The sequence below is a fragment of the Hyperolius riggenbachi genome, chromosome 8, assembly GCF_040937935.1.
Source record: "Hyperolius riggenbachi isolate aHypRig1 chromosome 8, aHypRig1.pri, whole genome shotgun sequence".
NCBI classification, from domain to species: Eukaryota; Metazoa; Chordata; class Amphibia; order Anura; family Hyperoliidae; genus Hyperolius; species Hyperolius riggenbachi.
Genome location: NC_090653.1, coordinates 269,562,777 through 269,584,219, shown reverse-complemented (window position 1 = coordinate 269,584,219; position 21,443 = coordinate 269,562,777). Strand labels below are relative to the sequence as shown.

The 21,443-nt window shown below is 45.2% G+C and overlaps 1 protein-coding gene across 1 annotated transcript in view; it reads right to left on the bottom strand.

The window, feature by feature from the left end:
- The window catches only part of ABL1 (ABL proto-oncogene 1, non-receptor tyrosine kinase), a 388,171-nt gene extending 385,602 nt beyond the window's left edge, over window positions 1–2,569 (bottom strand). Inside the window, exon 1 of the mRNA XM_068248847.1 lies at window positions 388–2,569. Coding sequence (XP_068104948.1) covers window positions 388–523 — 136 coding nt within the window. The 5' untranslated portion in view covers window positions 524–2,569. The remainder of the gene's footprint in view (window positions 1–387) is intronic.
- Between the last annotated feature and the right edge of the window lie 18,874 nt (window positions 2,570–21,443).

The window sequence follows — 21,443 nt, the reverse complement described above, 5'->3', positions numbered from 1 at the left end:
TCATGTTAGCTGATTTTCCTCGAGGCTTCCTGCTGGGTCGCCTAAAAAAGACTAGCACCGACTTCAGAGCGTTCTCCAAAACAATGTATGAGGAATTCATTCTATATAGGGAAAACTAAGTTCAGCACAAACCAATACCGCAGCTCTCTACTGCACATGATGATAGTTCTTCTCAGTGGTGACACAAGCAGCAATACAAATCAGACAGTGGATCCAACCATTTCTCATTCTATGTAAAACTGCCTTCTCTAAATTCACTGCATACAGCACCATTGTGATCACAGGAATAGAACACCACTGTGATCCAGCAACAATAAATCAAACACTACAGCCCAAAAATACATCAAATGCGATTACAAACAACAGACCACAACCACTGTTTCTTACCATGCTCGACAAATACATTGAAATGCGGACCCGCATGTTTTGTGGCATCCTTCTTCACGACTCCCTTTATAAAGGGCAAGACAGGCAGACTTGGCCTCCTCTGGTCCCCAAGCACTTTTCCAGGCTGCTGACCCATAGGACGCCCTGATGCTCTTCCAATAACCAATAAATAAAGAACGCTGATCCAAGAATCCTCGTCTTCACGGCATCCAGAATTCCTTACTGGTCAACAATGTCTTTTTCAGTCCATTGAGGAAAGTCCGTCACAGAGAAAAGAAAGAGGAAGTGTTTTTTATTCCTGCCCTGTGTAACTTCAGTCTCTTTGGTAGGAGGATGTGGTTTGTGTGAAATTTACAGACTAGTTCATAGTTCTCAAAATAATAGTGCGAGACTCGCAGGAGGCTTTCATGTGTGGTGAAAAAAGGTGATTAAGAACATTTGTGCTGCATATAAAGCCTGATAAGTCTAGTGACTCTATTAAAAGGCTGACAGGGATTAGAGGAGCTGTATTGCTTTCATGGCTAGTTATTGCATAGACTGAAGATCACAGCTTTCAAGTAAAAGGGGGGGCTGAAATCATGGCCTCTTGGGCACTGCAGCTGCTTGTTGGGTCCAGGTAAAAATGAGAAAACACAGGTGGTGTTTGGAGGGTAGAGGAGCCATTTAAAGCATTTAGGGCAGTCTGTGGGGAATAGGATGAGACTGAAGGTTACTGAGATACTTAGTGACCAAATGGATTGATCAGACACCAGGGCAGTTTAGGTACTACCGGTAATATTTAAAGTGTGAAAGTTTAGAGTATGAGAACTCAGTGGGGTAAATTTTGAGGTCAAAGGACAGTTGAATGAGCACAGAAGAGTTTAGTGAGCTATGGGTAACTCATGGGTAGAGACATTTCAAAAATCCAAGTACAAAGGCCACTATAGTTGACTTATACGATGATTAGAGAAATTGGAGCCAACTGGTTGTACTTTAAGAGTACCAGAACTTTTTTTTTATAGTACACATGCACGGTTTATATCATTTGTGGTACTTCAGGTGTTAGCGACACTACACTTTTGAGGCTTTATAAAAATACAGTATTCTGAGTATGAGAATCAGTTACTGGAGGTACTTTACAACAGTTCAGAGTACAAGAAGTACTTTAGGAAATACAGTAACAGTTTACACTGTTTATAGGCACTATATAAAAGGTAGTTGTTTTTTTTTTAATATTAGGAGTACATTAGGGGTGTAGAGATACTTTAGAGAACCAGGGCACCTTGGGGATATATAAACAGCTCAGGATACTTGTGCAATTCTACAAACTATCCGTTTTATGGGGTAGGGCAGTTTTGACAGCCAGGGGCTATTTAGAAGGTATATGCACAGCTTAAAATACCAAATAAGTTTTGGAGCTATAAAAACTGTAGAACATTATAGGCAATTTAGGGAGAAGCAGTTCAAGTCAAGTGGACAGGGTGCATTAGAGGGTACAAGGTCAACTTAGGGTAGTATGGGCACTTTGGAGGGAGGGGGGCCAGGAGGAGCTTGTGGCACTAAAAAAAAATTCCAAACTTTTAAGGTGCAGAGAAGCAGCTATGATGGTGGGTGTAAGATCACTTCAGGGTAAGTAGAGTAGCTTGGAGTCTGGGACCACTCTTTTCTTCTTTAGGCACAGCTTGAGATTCTATAGACACTCTCACAGTTTTGGGGGCAGTTTGTGTAAGTTGGGTGCACTAATGGGTATAGAAGCAGATCAGGGAAGTTAGAGCACTCTGGTGGACAGTAAAGCAATAAGAAGTCCTGTGGACACTTTAGGAGTGCAGAAGCAGCTTGAGGTCCTGAGATTAGGGTCCTGGCAGCGCTCTCCTGGGCACCAGGGCAGGTTGGGGGCACTCTGGTGAGTATAGCACTACTTTGGGGGCCCTCCTGGAACTTTAGGCAGAGTTAGCAGAGGAGGCTCCCCCCTGAGCCCCGGCACGGCTGTGACAAGACAAGTCTCCCCGCTGTCACCTCCTTGGTCATCCCAGTGGCCGGGGCTTCAGCGGCCCCTCGCAGGCTCCGTCCTGTGCGCGGAGGGAGCCCTGACACCTCTCCGGCCGCTCGTCAGCTTCTCCCGGGCTCTCAGCGGCTCGCAGAAAAAGCCCAATGCACCGCCATGATGGGCCCTGGCCGCTGCTGCCTCTGCTGCCCTGGGAGACGCCGTGACGTACGTGACGTCACTTCCTGACAGCAGCAGGAGTCGGACAGAGGTGATTGGAGGCGCATGCGCAATGCGCGGTTAGTGCAGCCAGCTGTGCGGCGGGAGGGGGTTGCCTGTGTGTATAGCGCGCCGTGCCTGGCTGGAGAAGCAGCGAGAACTAGCGCTGAGCTGGGAACTCTCACTACTGTGTAATGCCTTCTACAAGATCCTGGATCACTCCAATGCACAGTCCTAGCTCACATAAAGGTTTATGAAAAACAACAAAAGCTGGTTTAAACACCTCCAGGGCCCGCAGCGCTTAGGGCCCTTTTCCACTAGCAATCGCTAGCGTTCGCACTGAACGCTAGTGATTGCGATTCAGCAAAAGTCCAAAATTTCCCGGAGATTTCCCGAGGTTTGCAATCGCGACTTTACTATGCTATGCACTGCATAGCAAAAACGTGGCAAAAATCGTTCTGCGGTACGATCGCGATTTAGTAAAAAATAAATCGCGGTAGTGGAAATGACCTACTGCGTCCGCGATTCCAATGTTATTTAGCAAACCGTAGCGATTTTAAAATTGCTAGCGATTTGCAACTTTGTGATTCAGGAATCACAAACGCTCTAGTGGAAAAGGGCCCTTAGCGCTACGGTTTTGCGCAGTGATATTACCGCGATTAGTGCAGTAAAACCCCCGCTCACACTTCCGTGATTGCGGTCAGCGCTTTAATAGCACTGTACTGCGATCGCTCCCGAATCGCGAAAAAATGCTGCATGCTACGCGTTTGCGATTGGCGTTAAATCGCGGAACACCTGCAATTGGCACCAATCGCGGCAGTGAGAACACTGCCATAGAGTAACTAAGCACTAGTGCTTTAAAAAGCGCTTTAGCGATTAGCGGGAATCGCCTAAGTGTGAAAGGGCCGTCAATGACTACGAGAATTCGTACGTAATATGCTTGAACAGTAGATATGTATTTTATATTTTTACATTGGTATTAATGCTATTGCAGTGGATACATTTCTTATATGGACACTGAGATTGCTAGTATTATTGTTATTATTGCTAGTATGGGTAATTTGTTTTAGGTCTATGGACATTAATATTGCTAGTATTATTGTTAATATTGCTTTAGGCACGATTTATTATTTCTATTATGGATGTCTATGCATGCAGCTATTCTGATACAATTTAAAAAAAAAAAAGTATTTTGTTTTTTTTATACAATGCCAATGCAGTATGAAGGAAGGTGAAATTATTCCTGCCGGGTTGAGTGATATTATACTAGACAGAACGCTATAACAAATGTCTTGATTTTAGGTTATCTGTTTTATTGACCTGAGGAAGCGGGCTGGGTCCAGTGAAACGCATTGTCTACAGTATAACCGTTTTCGTTTTTTAATAAAGACTCCTTTTTTTCCATCACTGTGTGTCTTCTTTGGAGGTAAGAGACCTCCTTTATTATTATTGCTTTTATTATAATATTGCTTCAATATCTTGGGCACCTCGAGCGACGTGCTTCTACTTGTGTACGTAAGTTGAGACACTGTGCCACCTCTGTTTCCATGTGCCTCCACCATGTCCCCCTGTGCCTCCACTGTGTCCCCCACCCTGTCTTCCTGTGCATCCTTCCATGCTCCTGTGCCACTGTAATGAAAAATATTGCAACCTGTAATATTTTGCAACTTGAATGGACTGAGCTTAACTGCACATGCGCGCCTTCTTTCACATTTTTGCAACTGACAGTGTTTAGTTTCCTCCAGGGGGTGTTATTGTTGCCCACTAGGGGGGTTCTTTATACCTTCAGGGGAGGGGGGTTATTAGTTGCCCACCGGGGGGTTCTTTATTCCCTTAGTTGCCCAGTAGAGGAGGGTTCTGTGTGAAAGTAGGGTTAGGTTGGGTTGCATTTTCTGATACAAATACATTAAAATCAATGGTTAGGTTGCACTTTCTGATATTTGGAAGTATAAATTATTGCAACCAGTTGCAAAATATTATGAAGTTGCAAAAGTTTTCACCACACCACCCACTGTGTCCCCCTGTGCTTTCAGTGTCCCCCCTGTCTTCCTGTGCATCCTTCCATACAACTGCTCATTCAGAGCCCCCTTTCTGTGCCACCTCTGTCCCTCATTCCATTTATCCTGTACCTCATACTGTGTCCCAGTGGTGTAGCTCGAGATTATGGGGCCATAAGATATAAGCGTTCTAGAGCAGTGTTTCTCAACATTTTATTGGTATGTACCCCTTTTAAAACCCTGTACTCACCAAGTACCCCCTAGCATAGTAAACATTATCACACGTACCCCTTGACAAATATATATTTAATCGTTGTACATTATAATTGGTTCTAAACTGTTTCCAAGCATTTCCTATTGCTTATAATTAGCTAAAACACTAATTTGGTGTGGTTTAAATAAGATTTATCATTTTCTAAAACTCTAAATTTGTTATTCTTGGTTAAGTATATAAAGCTTGAGTACCCCCTGAAACCATCAGAAGTACCCCCTGGGGTACGCGTACCACACGTTGAGAACCTAGGTTCTAGAGCAATGCCACCTGCCCCTACCCTATAGATATGAGTTAATTGGCAATTTACATTCTCGTGTGATCTATACTGCATATAATCCATGGGCACCTCAATGGACAAAATTATAGGTTAGAGGCACACAAGAAAGTTAATGGTGAATACATCAAGTACCAGGTGCCCCCCTCTGCTCCAGGGCCCCATAGCAGCTGCTCTGGCTATTGCTACGTTCTTGCCGTGTCTTCAGTCCGTCCACATCCCACCCCCCCACTGTGTCCCTTGTGCCTTCTTCCATCTCCCTGTGACTCCCTCCTCTTTGCCACCTCTGCCCTTCCCCTTCCATTCTTTCATTCCCCCTATAGCTCCACCTGTCCCCTTGTGCCACCCATCCATTCCTTTTACATAGCGCTGACATCCTTTGCAGCGCTGTACAAAGAGTATAGTCTTGTTCACTTAATGTCCCCCTTCCATCCCCTTGTCCTTATTTCTGTCCCCTCGTTGTGCTTCCTACTGTTCCCCTGTGCTTCTTTCTGTCTCCCTCTATGCCTTCTTCTGTCCTGTAAACCCATCTCATCATACTATAAATAAATCACAAAGTGATACTTTGATTTACTAACCTACTCACTGTATACGCCTTATAGAGCTGAGGGAGAACGTAGGTGAGGTTAGATAATCTGGATAGTGTAATGGTTATGGGCTCTGCCTCTGACACAGAAGACTCAGGTTTGAATCTCGGCTCTTCCTGTTAAGTAAACAGCACCTATTCAGTAAGGAGACTTTGGGCAAGACTCCCTAACACTGCCTACTGAGCGTGCCCTAGCGGCTGCAGCTCTGGTGCTTTGAGTCCACCAGGAGAAAATCGCAATATAAATGTTCGTCTTGTCGTCTATGCTCAAAAATAAAGACTAGAGCCCCTCTAAGTTCCACCCTAAGCACCTTATAGGGGTGAAGATGCGATAGAAATGGAAAAAAAAGTTCACTGAGCCAAACAGCATCCATCAGAATTAGAAACTCAGCGAGCCAAACTGGTTTCTGTGCAACATTTTCTGCATTGCAAATTATATGTATGAGAGCAGCTCCCACCGGCCGCAATGTCATATCTAGCACAGTGGCCCCTGACCCCCTCAGTGTATCCCAGACCACTCGCTCTATCATGCCCCACTCTGTTGGCCTCCCCCCCCCCACCCATTATTATTTAGTATTTATATGGCGCCAACATCTTAGCGCTGTACAGAGTATATTGTTTTGTTACTAACTCTCCCTCAAAGGAACTCACAATCTAATCCCAACTATAGTCATATGTGTATGTATGTATCATGTAACGTATGTATTGTAGTGTCTAAGGCCAATTTAGGGGGAAGCCAATTAACTTATCTGAATGTTTTTGGGATGTTTTAGACTCGACAGCAGAGTGGAAGTGTCTAGCGGCAGGTAGTGGTGGCAGTGAGAAGTGTTCTGAGGGGTCACAGCCTTGTTTTAGCTTAAAAAAAGGCTGCTCCCCGCTTGATCTGGTCAAACCCGCAGTCGGGAACCGTATACGCAGGCGTGCCGTGGGACTGGTTCCTGACATAATTGGTAGCAATAGCCTGTAGGCTAATGACCCGTCTGTTCAGGTCTTGGCCTGTCTCACGAGGGTTTGAGTCCAGAACCCCCCAGGCTACATTTATCATGTGTGTATGCATCTTCATACACTTCAGTCAGTGTTGCCATTAATGATCGTAGCACTGTACAAGCACACTTCTTACCTGGAAGTGAAAGGGTGAACTGTTTAATGGAGAGTGGAGTGTACAACAGAGCAGTACACAAGTGGCCTTCAGCAGGCAGGGTAAGCAGAATGACAGCATGCATGTTTGGTTCTCGTCCCTCATTGCTGTTCAGTGAAAAGGCGCGAGGACAGCTGTACACATGCTAGTTATTTGGCCAAAATCTCACAGATCAAATGTCTCGAGTCGGTTCTAGTATTTGTACGGGGCTTTGATATACACATTTATAGCAGCTGTATTGTTATTCAAATCCGGTAACCAATAAGGGATGGTGGTGATTTAGGACAATTTTGAATTGCTCAACTTATTTCTGAAAAACAATTTTTTCAGTCAGTCTGCTGTCAGTTACGGATTTCCAAAAGTCGCCATAACCGCAAATTGTTTGCAAGTTATAGTTATTGTAAAAAAGGAGGATCCACCAACTCAGGTGGGTTAAAACCAGCATCTTTATTGTAGAAAAACTAGGAAACAGGACATAAAACAGGCACAGAAACAGCTGACATGTGTTGGGCCTACAATCTGCTCTTAGTCATAACCTTATTATTATTATTGATTGATTTATGCAGTGTCAGCATCTTATGTGGCGCTGCACAACAGCATACAGGGTATAACAATACAAAATAAACAATACAACAGTTAATGCAAGACAAGAGTGGAGCACTGTTGATTCAGTAAACACATCAACTACAGATTTTTATACAGGGGTGGATGATGTGCACACATTACACAGCATTGTGAGACAAAAGACAGAGCCCTGGCAAAAAAGAACAGTCTAAAGGTTTAAATATTCAAATCGGCCCAGCAGGGCCTGAGCGGTGCCCTCCGGCGTCACTGGACAAACTCAGCTCATCCAGAAGGCTAGGGAGGTTCAAAGATTTATACATACCTGGGGCTTCCTCCAGCCCCATCCGCACGGAACGCTCCCACAGGCGCAGTGCTATTCTCCGACAAAGAGAGCACACTGCACATGCGCAGATTGGCCGTGGCTGGCCGAAGTTACGGGACCCAGTAGAGAAAACGGAGAAGAGTGAGAACGGCGGCATGGGAGCGACCTGTGCGGATAGGGCTGGAGGAAGCCCCAGGTGTGTATAAATGTTTTAATATTGTTCCTCTCTGGAATAGGACAATAGGTAGAGAGAAGCTGTATGTGAGATGGTAGAAATTGTGGTCATTGGCCGAAGTGTCCTAGATAGAAGAGTATGCTTGCCTGAAGAGGTGTGCCTGAACGAGTGAGTTTTCAGATTGTGCCTAATGCTGGGAATACACGGTACGTTTCTGCGGCTCAATTATCCCGCCCTATAGATTCCCCGCTAGATTTCGCGCCCGATTCTCTTATCTTCCATTCGTTTTTCTAATCTCTTCCCATTCTTTCCTATGCAAAATCAAGCGAGGAATCAATCGGGCGGGAGATCGGAGATGTCGGAAATTATCAATAGAGCCATCTAAATGGCTCAAAATCGAGCCGTGTATTCCTAGCATAAGAAGGGTAAGTGTGGCAGAGAAGTGGCAGATGTGTTAAGGGAGAGCGTTCCAGAGGAGGGGAGAGGATCAAGCAAAGTCTTGTAAGTGGGAAGAAGTGACCAGAGAGGAAGACAGGATAATATTGTTAGTAGAGCGGAGATTGCATATAGGATGGTATCTGGAAATAAGTTTATTTAGATAAGGAGCCAAGTTGTGACGAGCTTTGTAGGCAAAGGTAAGGATTTTAAATTGTATCATTTGTGTAACTAGCAGCCAGTTAAGGGACTTACAGAGTGGGGAAGGGCTAGAGATGCGGGAGGGGAAGTGGATGAGTGCAGCAGAGTTCATGATGGACTGTAACGGAACTAAATGGTTGGCGGGGAGGCTGCAGAGCAGAGAGTTGCAATAGTCTAGCCGGGAAATAATCAGGGCACGCACCAGAAGTTTGGTAGTATCTTGTGTGAGAAAAGGGCTGATGGGGGAGATGTTTTACAGGTGGAGGCGACAAGAGGGGGATACTAGTTTGTAAATCTGTGGTTTGAATAAGAAACTTTTCAATATTACACCTAGGCTGTGAGACTGGAGGACAGGCATTATTGAAGTGCCATCAACAGAAATAGTGATGTCAGGCAAGGTCATTGAATTGTGAGGTGGGAAGATTACCATTTAAAGAGACACTGAAGCGAAAAAAAAATGATGATATTATGATTTGTATGTGTAGCACAGCTAAAGGTGCCCATACACTCGTCAGATTGGCAGCAGATAGATAAGAAATGCATCTGATGATCTATCTGATGCGTTTTTAGAACATTTTTTACCAGGATAGAATTCCAATAGATTTCAGTTTGAAATCTATTGGAATTCTATCTGATGGCATTTTTTTGCCATCAGATTTCCATTAAGGCCAATGCAAACTGATAAGCAATCTCATCAGATCGACCTAAATTTTCCATCCTGCCAGCTCGATGGAAATCCATCGAAATCGATCGAAATCGGCCATCGATCGGTCGATTGGCCAACCGATTTGCAAACGATCAATCGATCGATCGGCATCGATCGGTCGGCCAGAAAATCGGCTGAGTGTATGGGCCCCTTTAGTCTGGAGAGGGCTGTTATCTGACTTTTATTATCTCAACAGTAAGTGAACTATTTACTTTTCCTCTGCTAGAGGAGAGGTCATTACTTCACAGACTGCTCTGAAAGAATCATTTTGAATGCTGAGTGTTGTGTAATCTGCACATATTATAGAATGATGCAATGTTAGAAAAAATACTATATACCTGAAAATAAAAGTATGAGAATATTTTCTTTGCTGCTAATCTTCTAGTAATTATTCATAGTACACAACCAATTCACTATATCATATATTTTTTTTCGCTTCAGTGTCTCTTTAAGCCTTGTCCATATTGAGTTTTAGAAAACAGGATGACATGAAGGAGGCGATTGCATTGAGACAGTCTCAGTGCAAGTGTTGCACATCTGTACTCTCTTTGGAGCACGGACTGTCCAGAGAGCCCCATTTGCTGCATGAGTAGGTAGATGCACAAGAGAGGAGCCCTTGTTACTCACTTTTCAATATTTAGGCTGAGCCAGTGACTGATAAGAGGCTTTCAAGCACTCGTCTGGCAGTTTTTTATTAAGAACTCTGTAGAATAGCTATTTTATATGCACACAAAAGCTAATCCCCGCAGTGTATAGAGCTGAACAAAAGGATTTTTTTTTACCCCACTAAGCAAAATTGGAGTTTCGCTTTAACTCCTTAATTTCAAATGCCTCATTGTGGGCTTGATTCATAAAAACTACGGCGCACAGACAGCACGGGTTAATATTAGCACGCTATGCGCGGTCCTATCAGCATAGCATGCGCTCTTAACTTACGTGCAATGCTGCTAACTGCCAAGCGATGTACTCGTAGTGTGACCGGGATACTCCACTAGCACAGCCGCTACTACGTTAATGTACCACTAGTGCGGCCGTGCTGGTGGAGTACCGCGGTCACACTACGTGTACATTGCACGTCAGGAGCATTACGCTTAAGTTAAGAGCGCATGCTACGCTGATAGAACCACACGTAGCATGCCCGTGCTGATATTAACCCGCGCTGTCTGTGCGCGGAAGTTTTCATGAATCAACCCCTTACTGTGTTGGGATTAAACTAGCTTCACAGTGGAACACTGCATTACATTTCCTATAAAAACAGGATCACAAGGAAGGGGAAAAGTTAGGGGTGCTGCTAAGGTTTTTGTGGCCCCAAGCGGCACAAGTTGTGGCCTTTCCGCAACCCCCTCCCCCATCAGAGGCCCAATCTCCCATAACAATTGGTAGCCCTCAAGTATAGGTAGGTAGCCAAAGGTGCAACCACTGCCCCAGTAAAGGTAGCCTAACTGTACCCCCAGGTAGCCAAATAGGTAGCCAAACAGTTAGGGATTGGTTCAGGGCTGTGAAGTTGGTACAAAAACCATCCAACGTCAACTCCTCAGTTTATGATTCCCCCGACTCCAGGTACCTAAATTGCTCCAACTCCACAGCCCTTGCTATCAGGGCTGTGGAGTCAGTTCAAAAATCTTCTAACTCCAACTCCGCCTCCGACGTTTATGAAACTCCGACTCCGTACCCAAAATGGCCCTGACTCCAACTCCTTAACAGGGTTGTGGATTTTGTACAAAAATCATCAGACTCCGACTCCTCAGTTTATGAAATCAACGACTCCAACTCCGACTCACAATTGCCCCGACTCCGATTCCACAGCCCTGCTTGCAATAGAATGGGTACAAAAATCCTCTGACTCCTCAGTTTATGAAATCACCAACTCCAGATATCCAAAAATTGCTCTGACTACTTAACTCCGACTCAACAGCCCTGATTGGTGTCAGTAGATGCATGTAGCTTCCTGCTGCCTCCACTTCCTCAACACTCAGACCTGCAGATCATCACACAGTAACCGTGTGGTATGCTTCAAATGCAGGAAATGAGCAATTACCTCTCTTCTGCATCTGAAGTGTACTCCGGTGTCACTCCACCACTCTTACCAATTAACTTTTATTTGGTCACCCTCTTGGTGAGAAGGCATGACCTGTAGGCCTGTGGTGGCCTGAAGACAGTGTGGTGCTGGGAGGAACAGTGTGATCCATTCATAGGGGAATTACATCACTCTCATACTGAGAACCCCTGTAGATGCGTATGAGGGTGAGTTTGGGTGGTGGGGTTCTAGGAATTTTCCATCTTTACTGTCTCTGACTGAAGCCAATCCTGATGTCATGCCCTCCCTTACTCTTTTTATTATCCGCTGCCTGAAATGGTGTATGCAGAACTGCACTGTCATATCTAGTTTTGCTTTTGAGGTTCAGTAGCTTCTGCAGAGGGGTGAGGCGATAGATTTTCTGTTTCCCTTCTCAGCCTCGTGTCACACTGAACTGCCCTCAGCCAATCAGCAAGGAGCTGGAACGTGGGAGGGTAAGAAGGGGAGATAACAAGCTTGCCTCTCCCCGTTAATGTACGAGAAAAGAGCCAGGCTGACTGAGATAAGATTCATTACAGCAGACACATTTATTATTATATTGGAATGCTTGCAATGCAGGGTAAGTATGTAGACTACATAATAAACATAGAGCAGTGAGTAATAGGAATTTGATTTTATGGCTGTCAATCTCGCTTTAAAGCTTTCTACGCAGAATGCAATATTTACAGTACTCTCAATATGCAAACCATTCAGTCACATTGGTTGGATTGTCCATTGATCATGATTTCATCATCACTCAATCATGTCCAGTAAACAAGCAACAGGTGCTGGAAGAGCAAAACCAAATGAAGATGTAGAGAGGTCAGTGATTTGGCTGTGCCATGCAGCAACTGCACAACTGTATGGGAAAAATTATTTATGAAACAAATATTGTGTGCGTTTTAACAGTTCCATTTCAGCAGTGTATTTAGCCATTTGCCGGGAGCCCTGCTTCCGGTTAGAGCTTCAGAGAGATTTATAGAGTTCTCCAGACTAAAGACCCAGTGGATTTATTTACTTCAGTCAGCTTTCAAAACCATATCCAATCTGCCAGTGTAGTCTTAGTCATAAATATATCTCCGCTGACACTTCTTAAATAGAAGCCATAAAACAAGTGCTAGATGCTGCGCGAGAGACAGGATGCGACACTGGCTAACACTATGTAGATTATTATAGGATTGCTTTCAAGTTTCAGCGATATGTAACTGGTACCTGAAGTACAGCATGAATTATAAAAACTAGAATGTACACTGAGTGGCCAAAAATAAATGGCACCCACTATTTGAAAATAAACCAGTCCAATGATGATGTAGAGGGACGTAACAATGCAGAGTTGCTTATATAAGAGACGCTCAATTTCGGACGATGTAGTTATCATGGAAGTTAATGACAAAATGGGCAAGATGAAAGATTTAAAGAGAACCCGAGGTGGGGTTCTGACATTACAATCCACATACAGAGGCTGGGTCTGCCTATACTGCCCAGCCTCTGTTGCTATCCCAATCCCCCCTAAGTTACTCCTGCGCTCTGTAATCCCCCATAAATCACAGCCGCTGCTGTGCAGGCTGTGTTTACATCTGTACTGTCACTCTGCGTGCTTCCCCCACCTCCTGCATAGTTCTGGTCCCGCCCATGTCCCTTCCCTCCAATCAGCAGGGAGGGAAGGGACGCAGGCAGGGACTGGAGCTCTGCAGGAGGCGGGGGAAGCAGCAGACTGACAGTACAGAGATAAAAACACAGCCCGCTGCGACACGCTGTGTGTCGGCAGCGCGGCTGTGATATATGGGTGATAGCAGAGCGCAGGGGGGGCTTAGGAGGGATTGAAATAGTAACAGAGGCTGGGCAGTATAGGCAGACCCAGCCTCTGTATGTGGATTGCATTGTCAGAACCCCACCTCGGGTTCTGTTTAAGGCATGAGCATCAGTGCAAGAAGAGCTGGTGCTAGCATCTGAGAAACGTCGACTCTATTAGTATTTTCTTGCCCAACAGTATCTTGGGTGTTTGGCAGTAGAGATGGCTCGAACCTCCGATTTTAGGTTCACGAACCGCGAACGCGAATTTCCGCAAAAAGTTCAGTTCGCGCAAACGTTTCGAACCACAATAGACTTCAATGGGGAGGCGAACTTTGAAAACTAGAAACATTTATGCTGGCCACAAAAGTGATGGAAAAGATGTTTCAAGGGGTCTAACATCTGAGTTTTTGCATGGCAGAGTCGGATACACACCAAAAGTCCCAGGGGAAAAATCTGAATTTGATGCACAGCAGCGTTTTAAGGGCAGAAATCACATTGCATGCTAAATTGGAGGCCTAAAGTGCTTTAAAACATCTTGCATGTGTATACATCAATCAGGGAGTGTAATTAGTGTACTGCTTCACACTGACACACCAAATTCGCTGAGTAACGCACCGCAAACAGCTGTTTGTGTAGTGATGGCCGTGCTGGACTGGTGCGCATCATGACGAGAGTGCAGGTGATGGCGGCTTTCCAGCCCATATGGTCACCGGGCTGAGGTAGCTCAGTGACAGAACAGTGACTGCCCAGCTGATCGAATTTGATCTGTCCAAAATGAAGCAACGACCTTATTATCTTGAGTGTGCCCCCCAGAGACACTCATATAGCCGTCAGTCATTGCTTCATTGTGATACGCAAGCCCCTTCACCGCGGCAAGGTAATGATCACGAAGGGGAATTGGCGCATGTACATTCCTTTTGTTTTGTTGCTGCAGCTGCAGTGCAGCCAGAAAAATTAGGCAGGCATGTACACGCACCAGAAAACTTATTATAGCAAAATTCAGGAATCCGGCTGGAGTCCTGGACCCTGTTGGTGGTGGCAGAGAAGGCAGTCAAGCAGCCTGCAGGCAGAGATGCTGTGTGGGGACCGACTTAGTCATGGGGCAAGCAGTCACACGGCGTGCAGGCAGAGATGCTGTGTGTGGGGACTGACTTAGTCTTCGGGTGGGCAGTAGCCCTTCGGGATCCATGCCTCATTAATTTTGATAAAGGTGAGGTACTGAACACTTTTGTGACCTAGGCGACTTCTCTTTTCAGTGACAATGCCTCCAGCTGCGCTGAAGGTCCTTTCTGACAGGACGCTTGAGGCAGGGCAAGACAGAAGTTGGATGACAAATTGTGACAGCTCTGGCCACAGGTCAAGCCTGCACACCCAGTAGTCCAGGGGTTCATCACTGCTCACAGTGTCTACATCCACACTTAAGGCCAGGTAGTCGGCTACCTGCCAGTCCAGGCGTTGGTGGAGGGTGGATCCGGAAGGGCTAAGGCGAGACGTTGGACTAAAGAATGTCCGCATGTCCGACATCACCATAAGATCGCTAGAGCGTCCTGTCCTTGCCTGCGTGGACATGGGAGAAGGATTACTGGCAGTGGTACCTTTATTGCGTTGAGCTTTGACATCTCCCTTAAACGAACTGTAAAGCATAGTTGCCAGCTTGTTCTGCAAGTGCTGCATCCTTTCTGCCTTCTGGCGATATGGAAACATCTCCGCCACTTTGTGCTTATACCAAGGGTCTAGTGGCGTGGCCACCCAGTACAGCTCATTCCTCTTGAGTTGTTTTTATACGGGGGTCCCTCAACAGGCTGGACAGCATGAAAGCCGCCATCTGCACAAATTTGGATGCAGACGTACTATCCATCTCCTCTTGCTCTTCCTCAGTGATGTCAGGTAAGTTCTCCTCCTCCCCCCAGCCACGAACAATACCACAGGAAAGTTGAGCAGCACAAGCCCCCTGCGACGCCTGCTGCGGTTGTTCTACCGCCTCCTCCTCCAAAAAAAAAAAAAACAACCCACCTTCTTCATCATCTGACTCCCCCCACCCCCACTCTGTGCTGCCGCAGGTGTTGAGGAATCATCTGCTTCTGCTGAGAATTGATCCCACAACTCTTCCTCCTGTTCCTGTTCACGCTCCTCTACAGCTTGATCCACCACTCTACACACGGCACACTCCAGGAGGCATATGGGATCAAGTCGCTGATGGCGCCTTCACTGCGACTCACCAGGTTTGTCACCTCCTCAAACAGCCGCATGAGCCTGCAGGCATTTCGCATGAGTGTCCAGTACTTCGGCCAGAACATCCCCATCTCCCCAGAGCATGTCCTTTGACTGTAGTTGTAGAGATACTGTTTGACGGCTTTCTACTGGTTGTAGCAGGTGGTTGAACATGAGTAGCGTTGAATTCCAGCGAGTCGGGCTATTGCAAATCAAGCGTCTCACCGGCAAGTTGTTTCTCCGCTGAATATCGGCAGCGTGACATGGCCGTGTAAGACCGCCTGAAATGCCTACACACCTTCCTGGTCTGCTTCAGGACGTCCTGTAAGCCTGGGTACCTAGACACAAATCTCTGAAGTATTAAATTCAGCACATGTGCCATGCAGGGTACATGTGTCAACTTCCCCAAATTCAAAGCCGAAATGAGATTCCTGCCGTTGTCACACACCACGTTGCCGATCTCCAGTTGGTGCGGGGTCAGCCACTGATCCACCTATTTGTTCAGAGCAGCCAGGAGAGCTGCTCCAGTGTGACTCTCCGCTTTGGGGCAAGACATGTCTAAGATGGCGTAACACCATCGTACCTGGCATGCAGCATAGGCCCCGGGGTCTGGGGATCTGGGGCTGTGTAGCTGGAGAGGAGATTGCAGCACCAGTAGAGTTGAACTGCCACTCAGCCAAGGAGGAGGACGACAGCGAAGAGGATGTAGCAGGAGGAGGAGGTGGCAGGAAGCCTGCTTGCAAGTCGAGGATGTGTCACAACTAGGTCCGCTGCACAACCATGTACTCCCTGCTTGCCAGCGGTCACCAGGTTGACCCAATGGGCTGTGTAAGTAATGTACCTGCCCTGACCGTGCTTGGCAGACCAGGTATCCGTGGTCAGATGGACCCTTGACCCAACGCTGTGTGCCAGAGATGACACCACTTGCCTTTCAACTTCATGGTACAGTTTGGGTATCGGCTTTTTAGAGAAATAATTGCGGCCTGGTACCTTCCACTGCGGTGTCCCAATGGCCACAAATTAACGGAAGGCCTCAGAGTCCACCAGCTGGTATGGTAACAGCTGGCGAGCTAACAGTTCTAACAGTTCCGCCAAGCCAGCTGTTAGACCCTGGTCCTCCCATTGCAGTTTGTGCCTTTTCTCCAAGTGCTTTCGTAAGACAGTTGTCCCTACGCGGCTTTTGGCCTTTCCACAGCTCAATTTTTGGCGGCAGAGAGAACAGATGGCATTGCTCTGATCAGACACACAAAAAAAATTTCCACACCGCTGAGCCCCCCTGGGGTGATGGCACTATGGTGGCATCAGCAGCTGACGTTGAAGGGCATGTTGGCTGGCTGACCACAGGTGGCAATACATGGCGCCGGACACTGCCACCAGCTGTTTCTGACGACGAGGTCCCACTGCTTCTTTCAGCAACTCGTCTCCTCCTACTCCTCTCTGATTCCCCCTCTAAATTGTCCCCTTGGTCATCTTGTCTATTAGGATTCCACTTGGCATCCATGGCAGTATCATCATCATCATCATCATAATCATCCTCCCCAGCTTCGCTTGCCTCAGACACCTCATAAACTGCACCAACAGCAGGTACTTAATCATCCTCCTCCTCACACCTTACGTCGATAGTGTCGCCTAACTCAGACATATGAGGTGATACATGCCTGGGTGTGTTGAACGCGTTTATAGCGCGTTTTTCGCACCTATTGGCGTTTTTTACGCGTTTTTGCGCATTTTCGCGCAACTTTGAGGTTTCCTGAATCCTAACGCAAAATTTCGCATGGTAGCATTATATTTACGCATCTTGATGCGGATTTTGCATCTTTATGCGGATTTTATGCGAATTTATGCGGATTTATAATCTTGCAGTATTATTGAATTTTTTTTTTTTTTAATTTCTTCTTTACTCTATAACATGATTATAAGATGCAAATTTATTTCACAGTTATATTTAACTTATAACAAGCTGGTTGTACAACTGAGCTATATTTTTCTAGTGAAATGTATATGCTTATGTGGAGAACTTCTTATATATTGTTTATTTGTTATTTGTTATATATATATATATATATATATATATATATATATATATATATATATATATATATATATTATATACTATGCCATTGGATACTTACATAACTTGTATGCTGAAAATTTTTTCAATAAAAATTATTGTGAAAGACATATGAGGTGGTGTAACTTGCTTAGCGCCTTCATCTGGTTGTAACAATAATGGCCGTGAATCAGTGATTTCCCCACCAAATAACTCCTGCGAAGTGTCAAATTCAGTGGATGTGGTGCTTGTAGTAGCGTTGGTGGCTGCGGAAGATGAGGTGTTCTGTGTTAATAGTCAACCATGTCCTGACAATCTCGGGAGTTGATGGGACGTGCCTTCTTCAGAGCACTACACTTTGGGCCAAGGCCGCACAAAATCACGTCAGCATGACCTCGAACAGACCTGCCGGGTGGTCTGCCTCTGCCTGTTGTTTTGTCCATACCGGGGGGGAGTGAAGTGAAAGGTATGCACTGACTTGACTAATACAATCTGCAGTCACACAGGTGCAGTGAAAGGTATGCAGTGACTTGTATTACAATATGATGTGCAGCTATCACACAGGTGCAGTTAACAGGTATGCACGGACTGGTATATTACACATCGTGCGGCCACACAGGTACTGTGAACAATTATGCAATGACTAGTATTACAAATGTGCAGCTGTCACACACACAGGTACAGTGAACAGGTTCAGCAACTGACTGGTACATAATATAACACTGCGTGCGCTCATGTAAGTAGGTGCACTGAACAGGTAGGTATGCAGTGATTGGTATTACAAATGTACAGCTGTCACACACACACACACACACACACACACACACACACACACACGTACCATGAACAGGTGCAGTGACTGGTGGTATATAACACTGCTTGCGGTCACGTAGGTAGGTGCACTACTGAACAGGTATGCAGGGATTGGTATTACAAATGTGCAGCTGTCACACACACAGGTAATCACTGAATGTGCTGGGCCTGGCAGTGGCACAGTATGAATTACCAAGGGGCCAAGGTCCAGCAGTTGCGACTGACCGACAGGGATGTATATGCAACACAAATGTCTGTGGGACACACACACACACAACAAAAAAAATAGATCACAAGAACAACATTCGCTCACAAAAGAGCTGTTGAGGATGAGGAGTGCTTTTTAGCAATAAGTATCAGAAAGGAGCAAGCTAACAAGCCTAACACAAGAGCCTAACTAAGCTTTCCCTATGTCAGCAGGTTCTCTCCCTTCTCTAATTACTGCAGCCACACCACTGAGTGAAAAGGCTGACGCTGCCTGCATTTTATAAGGGGGGAAGGGCTCCAGGAGGGAGTGTAGCCCGATTGGCTACCCTGTGTCTGCTGACTGTGATGTAGAGGGTCAAAGTTGACCCTAATGATGTAGTATAGGAGGCGGGTCAAACTCGCATATAATTTGTGGTTCACCGCGAAAGCGAACCACCGAAATTTGCGCGAATAAGTTTGCGGTCGAACCGTTCGGGCTATCTCTATTTGGCAGATGAGGCAAAAAAAAAACTTCAAGCAATAAGGACTATTCTGGTCAAAAAAGGCTGGTAACCGAGAGAGGTGAAAGGCGAGTAGCTGAGTAGTCTGCAGCAACAGAAGGGCAACATGACAAATTACAGTTGAATTCAATGCAGGTGCATCACAAAGCATATCCCAATGCACAAGATGGACTTTGTAAAGGGTGGGCTTTAGCAGCAGGAGACCATCAAGAGTGCCTTTGGCATTACAAAAAAATAGGAAAAGACACCTGTTGTGGGCCATTGCCAGCGTGCTTAATAGGTCTCAAATCGGTTTGAGTAACAGAGTTTACCCTGCTTCCATGGCCAGCTCAGTCCCCTGACCACAATCCTGTTGAGCATTTGTGGTATGAAGTCAAAAGATCACTTCAAAGCTTGGAAATGGCACCATCCAATCTGACCCACCATAGAGCTGCCAATATGTCAGCATCGGTCAACACTCCTCAGCAATGGTATCAGCACCTTGTTGAGTCCGTGCCAAGAAGAATATTGGCTGTGATCAGAGCTAAAGGTTGACCAACTCACTATATTGTCTCTAATTGCCACTCAATGTATAATGGGGTTAAAAGCTATTCACAAATGCCCCTCTGCTACATTATGTGGCCAGCTATGCATTTCCAGTTCTCAGCTCAGATTGCACATCTGTGTGAGAGTAGAACCTTTGCTTTCTTTGGAGTACAGACTGCATGGATATTCTCTTCTTGATGCAAAAGTAATCAGCTGCACAGAACAGGAGCTATTGCTATGGACACCTGCACTTATTCAGTAACAAGCTTGCACACCTATATATATTTTATATAGTATTTGTTAGGAACAAGGAAAAGCTTGTGTTGTGTATGTACACAAAAAAGCATGTCTGCTATTAAAGGGAACCTAAAGTAAGAGGGATATGGAGGTCGACATTAATTTCCTTTCAAACAATACACATTTCCTGGCCGTCTAACTGATCCTTTTTCTAAAAGACTAGGTTCAAAGTGGTCAGTTGCATAACACACACCTTATAGTGTGTGTGAACTGCAATGGAGACCTGGCATAGACTAATACAAAGCATGCAGCGAGTTAGAATAACGTGATTAGTTACAACGCAGCACTGTGAATAGGCCCATAGAGTTGTATGGGCAGTGAGTTGACATTAGGGATGGCCCTGCCTAGAACTCATGGAGAAGCATGTGATCAGTTTGGTCAGCTGATAGATTTGCAAGGTTCTGATTTGCTTTGATGACTTCCTGGTTGCACACATGATCATGCCCAGCAAATCAGAGCCTTACAAATCAGCTGATCAAACTGATCACATGCTTCTCCAGGAGGTCTCCTAGACAGGAACATCCCTAGTTGACAAGCAGAATTATTCTGCAACACAACTGAGCACTGTGAACCAGCCCTAATACTTTTAGCCATAGACCCTGAACAAGCATTCAGATCAGGTGCTCTGACTGGATTAGTTGCATGCTTGTTTCATGTGTGTGATTCAGATGCTACTGCAGCCAGAGATTAACAGGACTGCCAGGCAACTGGTATTGTTTAAAAGGAAATACATTTTTTTCAGCCACCGCTATTCTTTCCCTTCTTCCCTCTTCTCAGTTCATCAATTCACGGGCAGGTCTAACCAGCCTTCCATAATGAAATCCCATTTCCCAACAGCTAATACCTTTTCTAAATAGTTGATGCAAATGAGCATCATTTTCGGGTCATCAACCATAAGAGTATAATTTGAATTATACTGAACAAACTTCCTAACGAGAACGGGATGTTCAAAAATAAAAAACGTAAAGAGCAACTTAGACCAAGAATTGAACTTTATCCCAATCAGTAGCTGATACCCTTTTACATGAGAAATCTATTCCTTTTCACAAACAGACCATCAGGGGGCGCTGTATGGCTGATATTGTGGTGAAACCCCTCCCACAAGAAACTCTGAGTACTTACTCTTGGCAGTTTCCTGTCTGTGAACCCTGTTGCATTGTGGGAAATAGCTGTTTACAGCTGTTTCCAACTGCCAAAAAAACATCACCTGCCAACAGTAAAAATGTCACCATGTAATAAATGTCAGAATGTAAATCAGGGATTTAAAATATTTTACAATGGGCAAACACTGACTAAATCATTTACACATAATTATGGTAAAAATGAAGCACTTTTTGTATTACATTATTTTCACTGGAGTTCCTTTTTAAAATGCACCGTTCCAAATTATTACACACAGCAGCAGTTTCAAAATATTTTATAGGTAGTAAAAAACTGAAAATGGTCATTTGTTAAATTTGAAAGTCATATTTACTGAAATCAAAAGCTATTTCAATTAAAAACATCTTAACAGGTGAAGTTACATGTTAATATACGACAGCAGCTGCACAATTCTTGCGTCCATTGAACTTGTGAGTTTTTGGAGCTTGAATGTCTTTGCAAGATGTCAGAATAGCCTCCCAGAGCAGCTGTTTGGATCTAAACTGCTTCCCGCTTTCATAGCTCTTTTGCTTCAGGATGCTCCAAAGGTTCTTAGTAGGAAAGAGGTCAGGGAGGATGGGGGTCACACCATGAGTTTCTCTCCTTTTA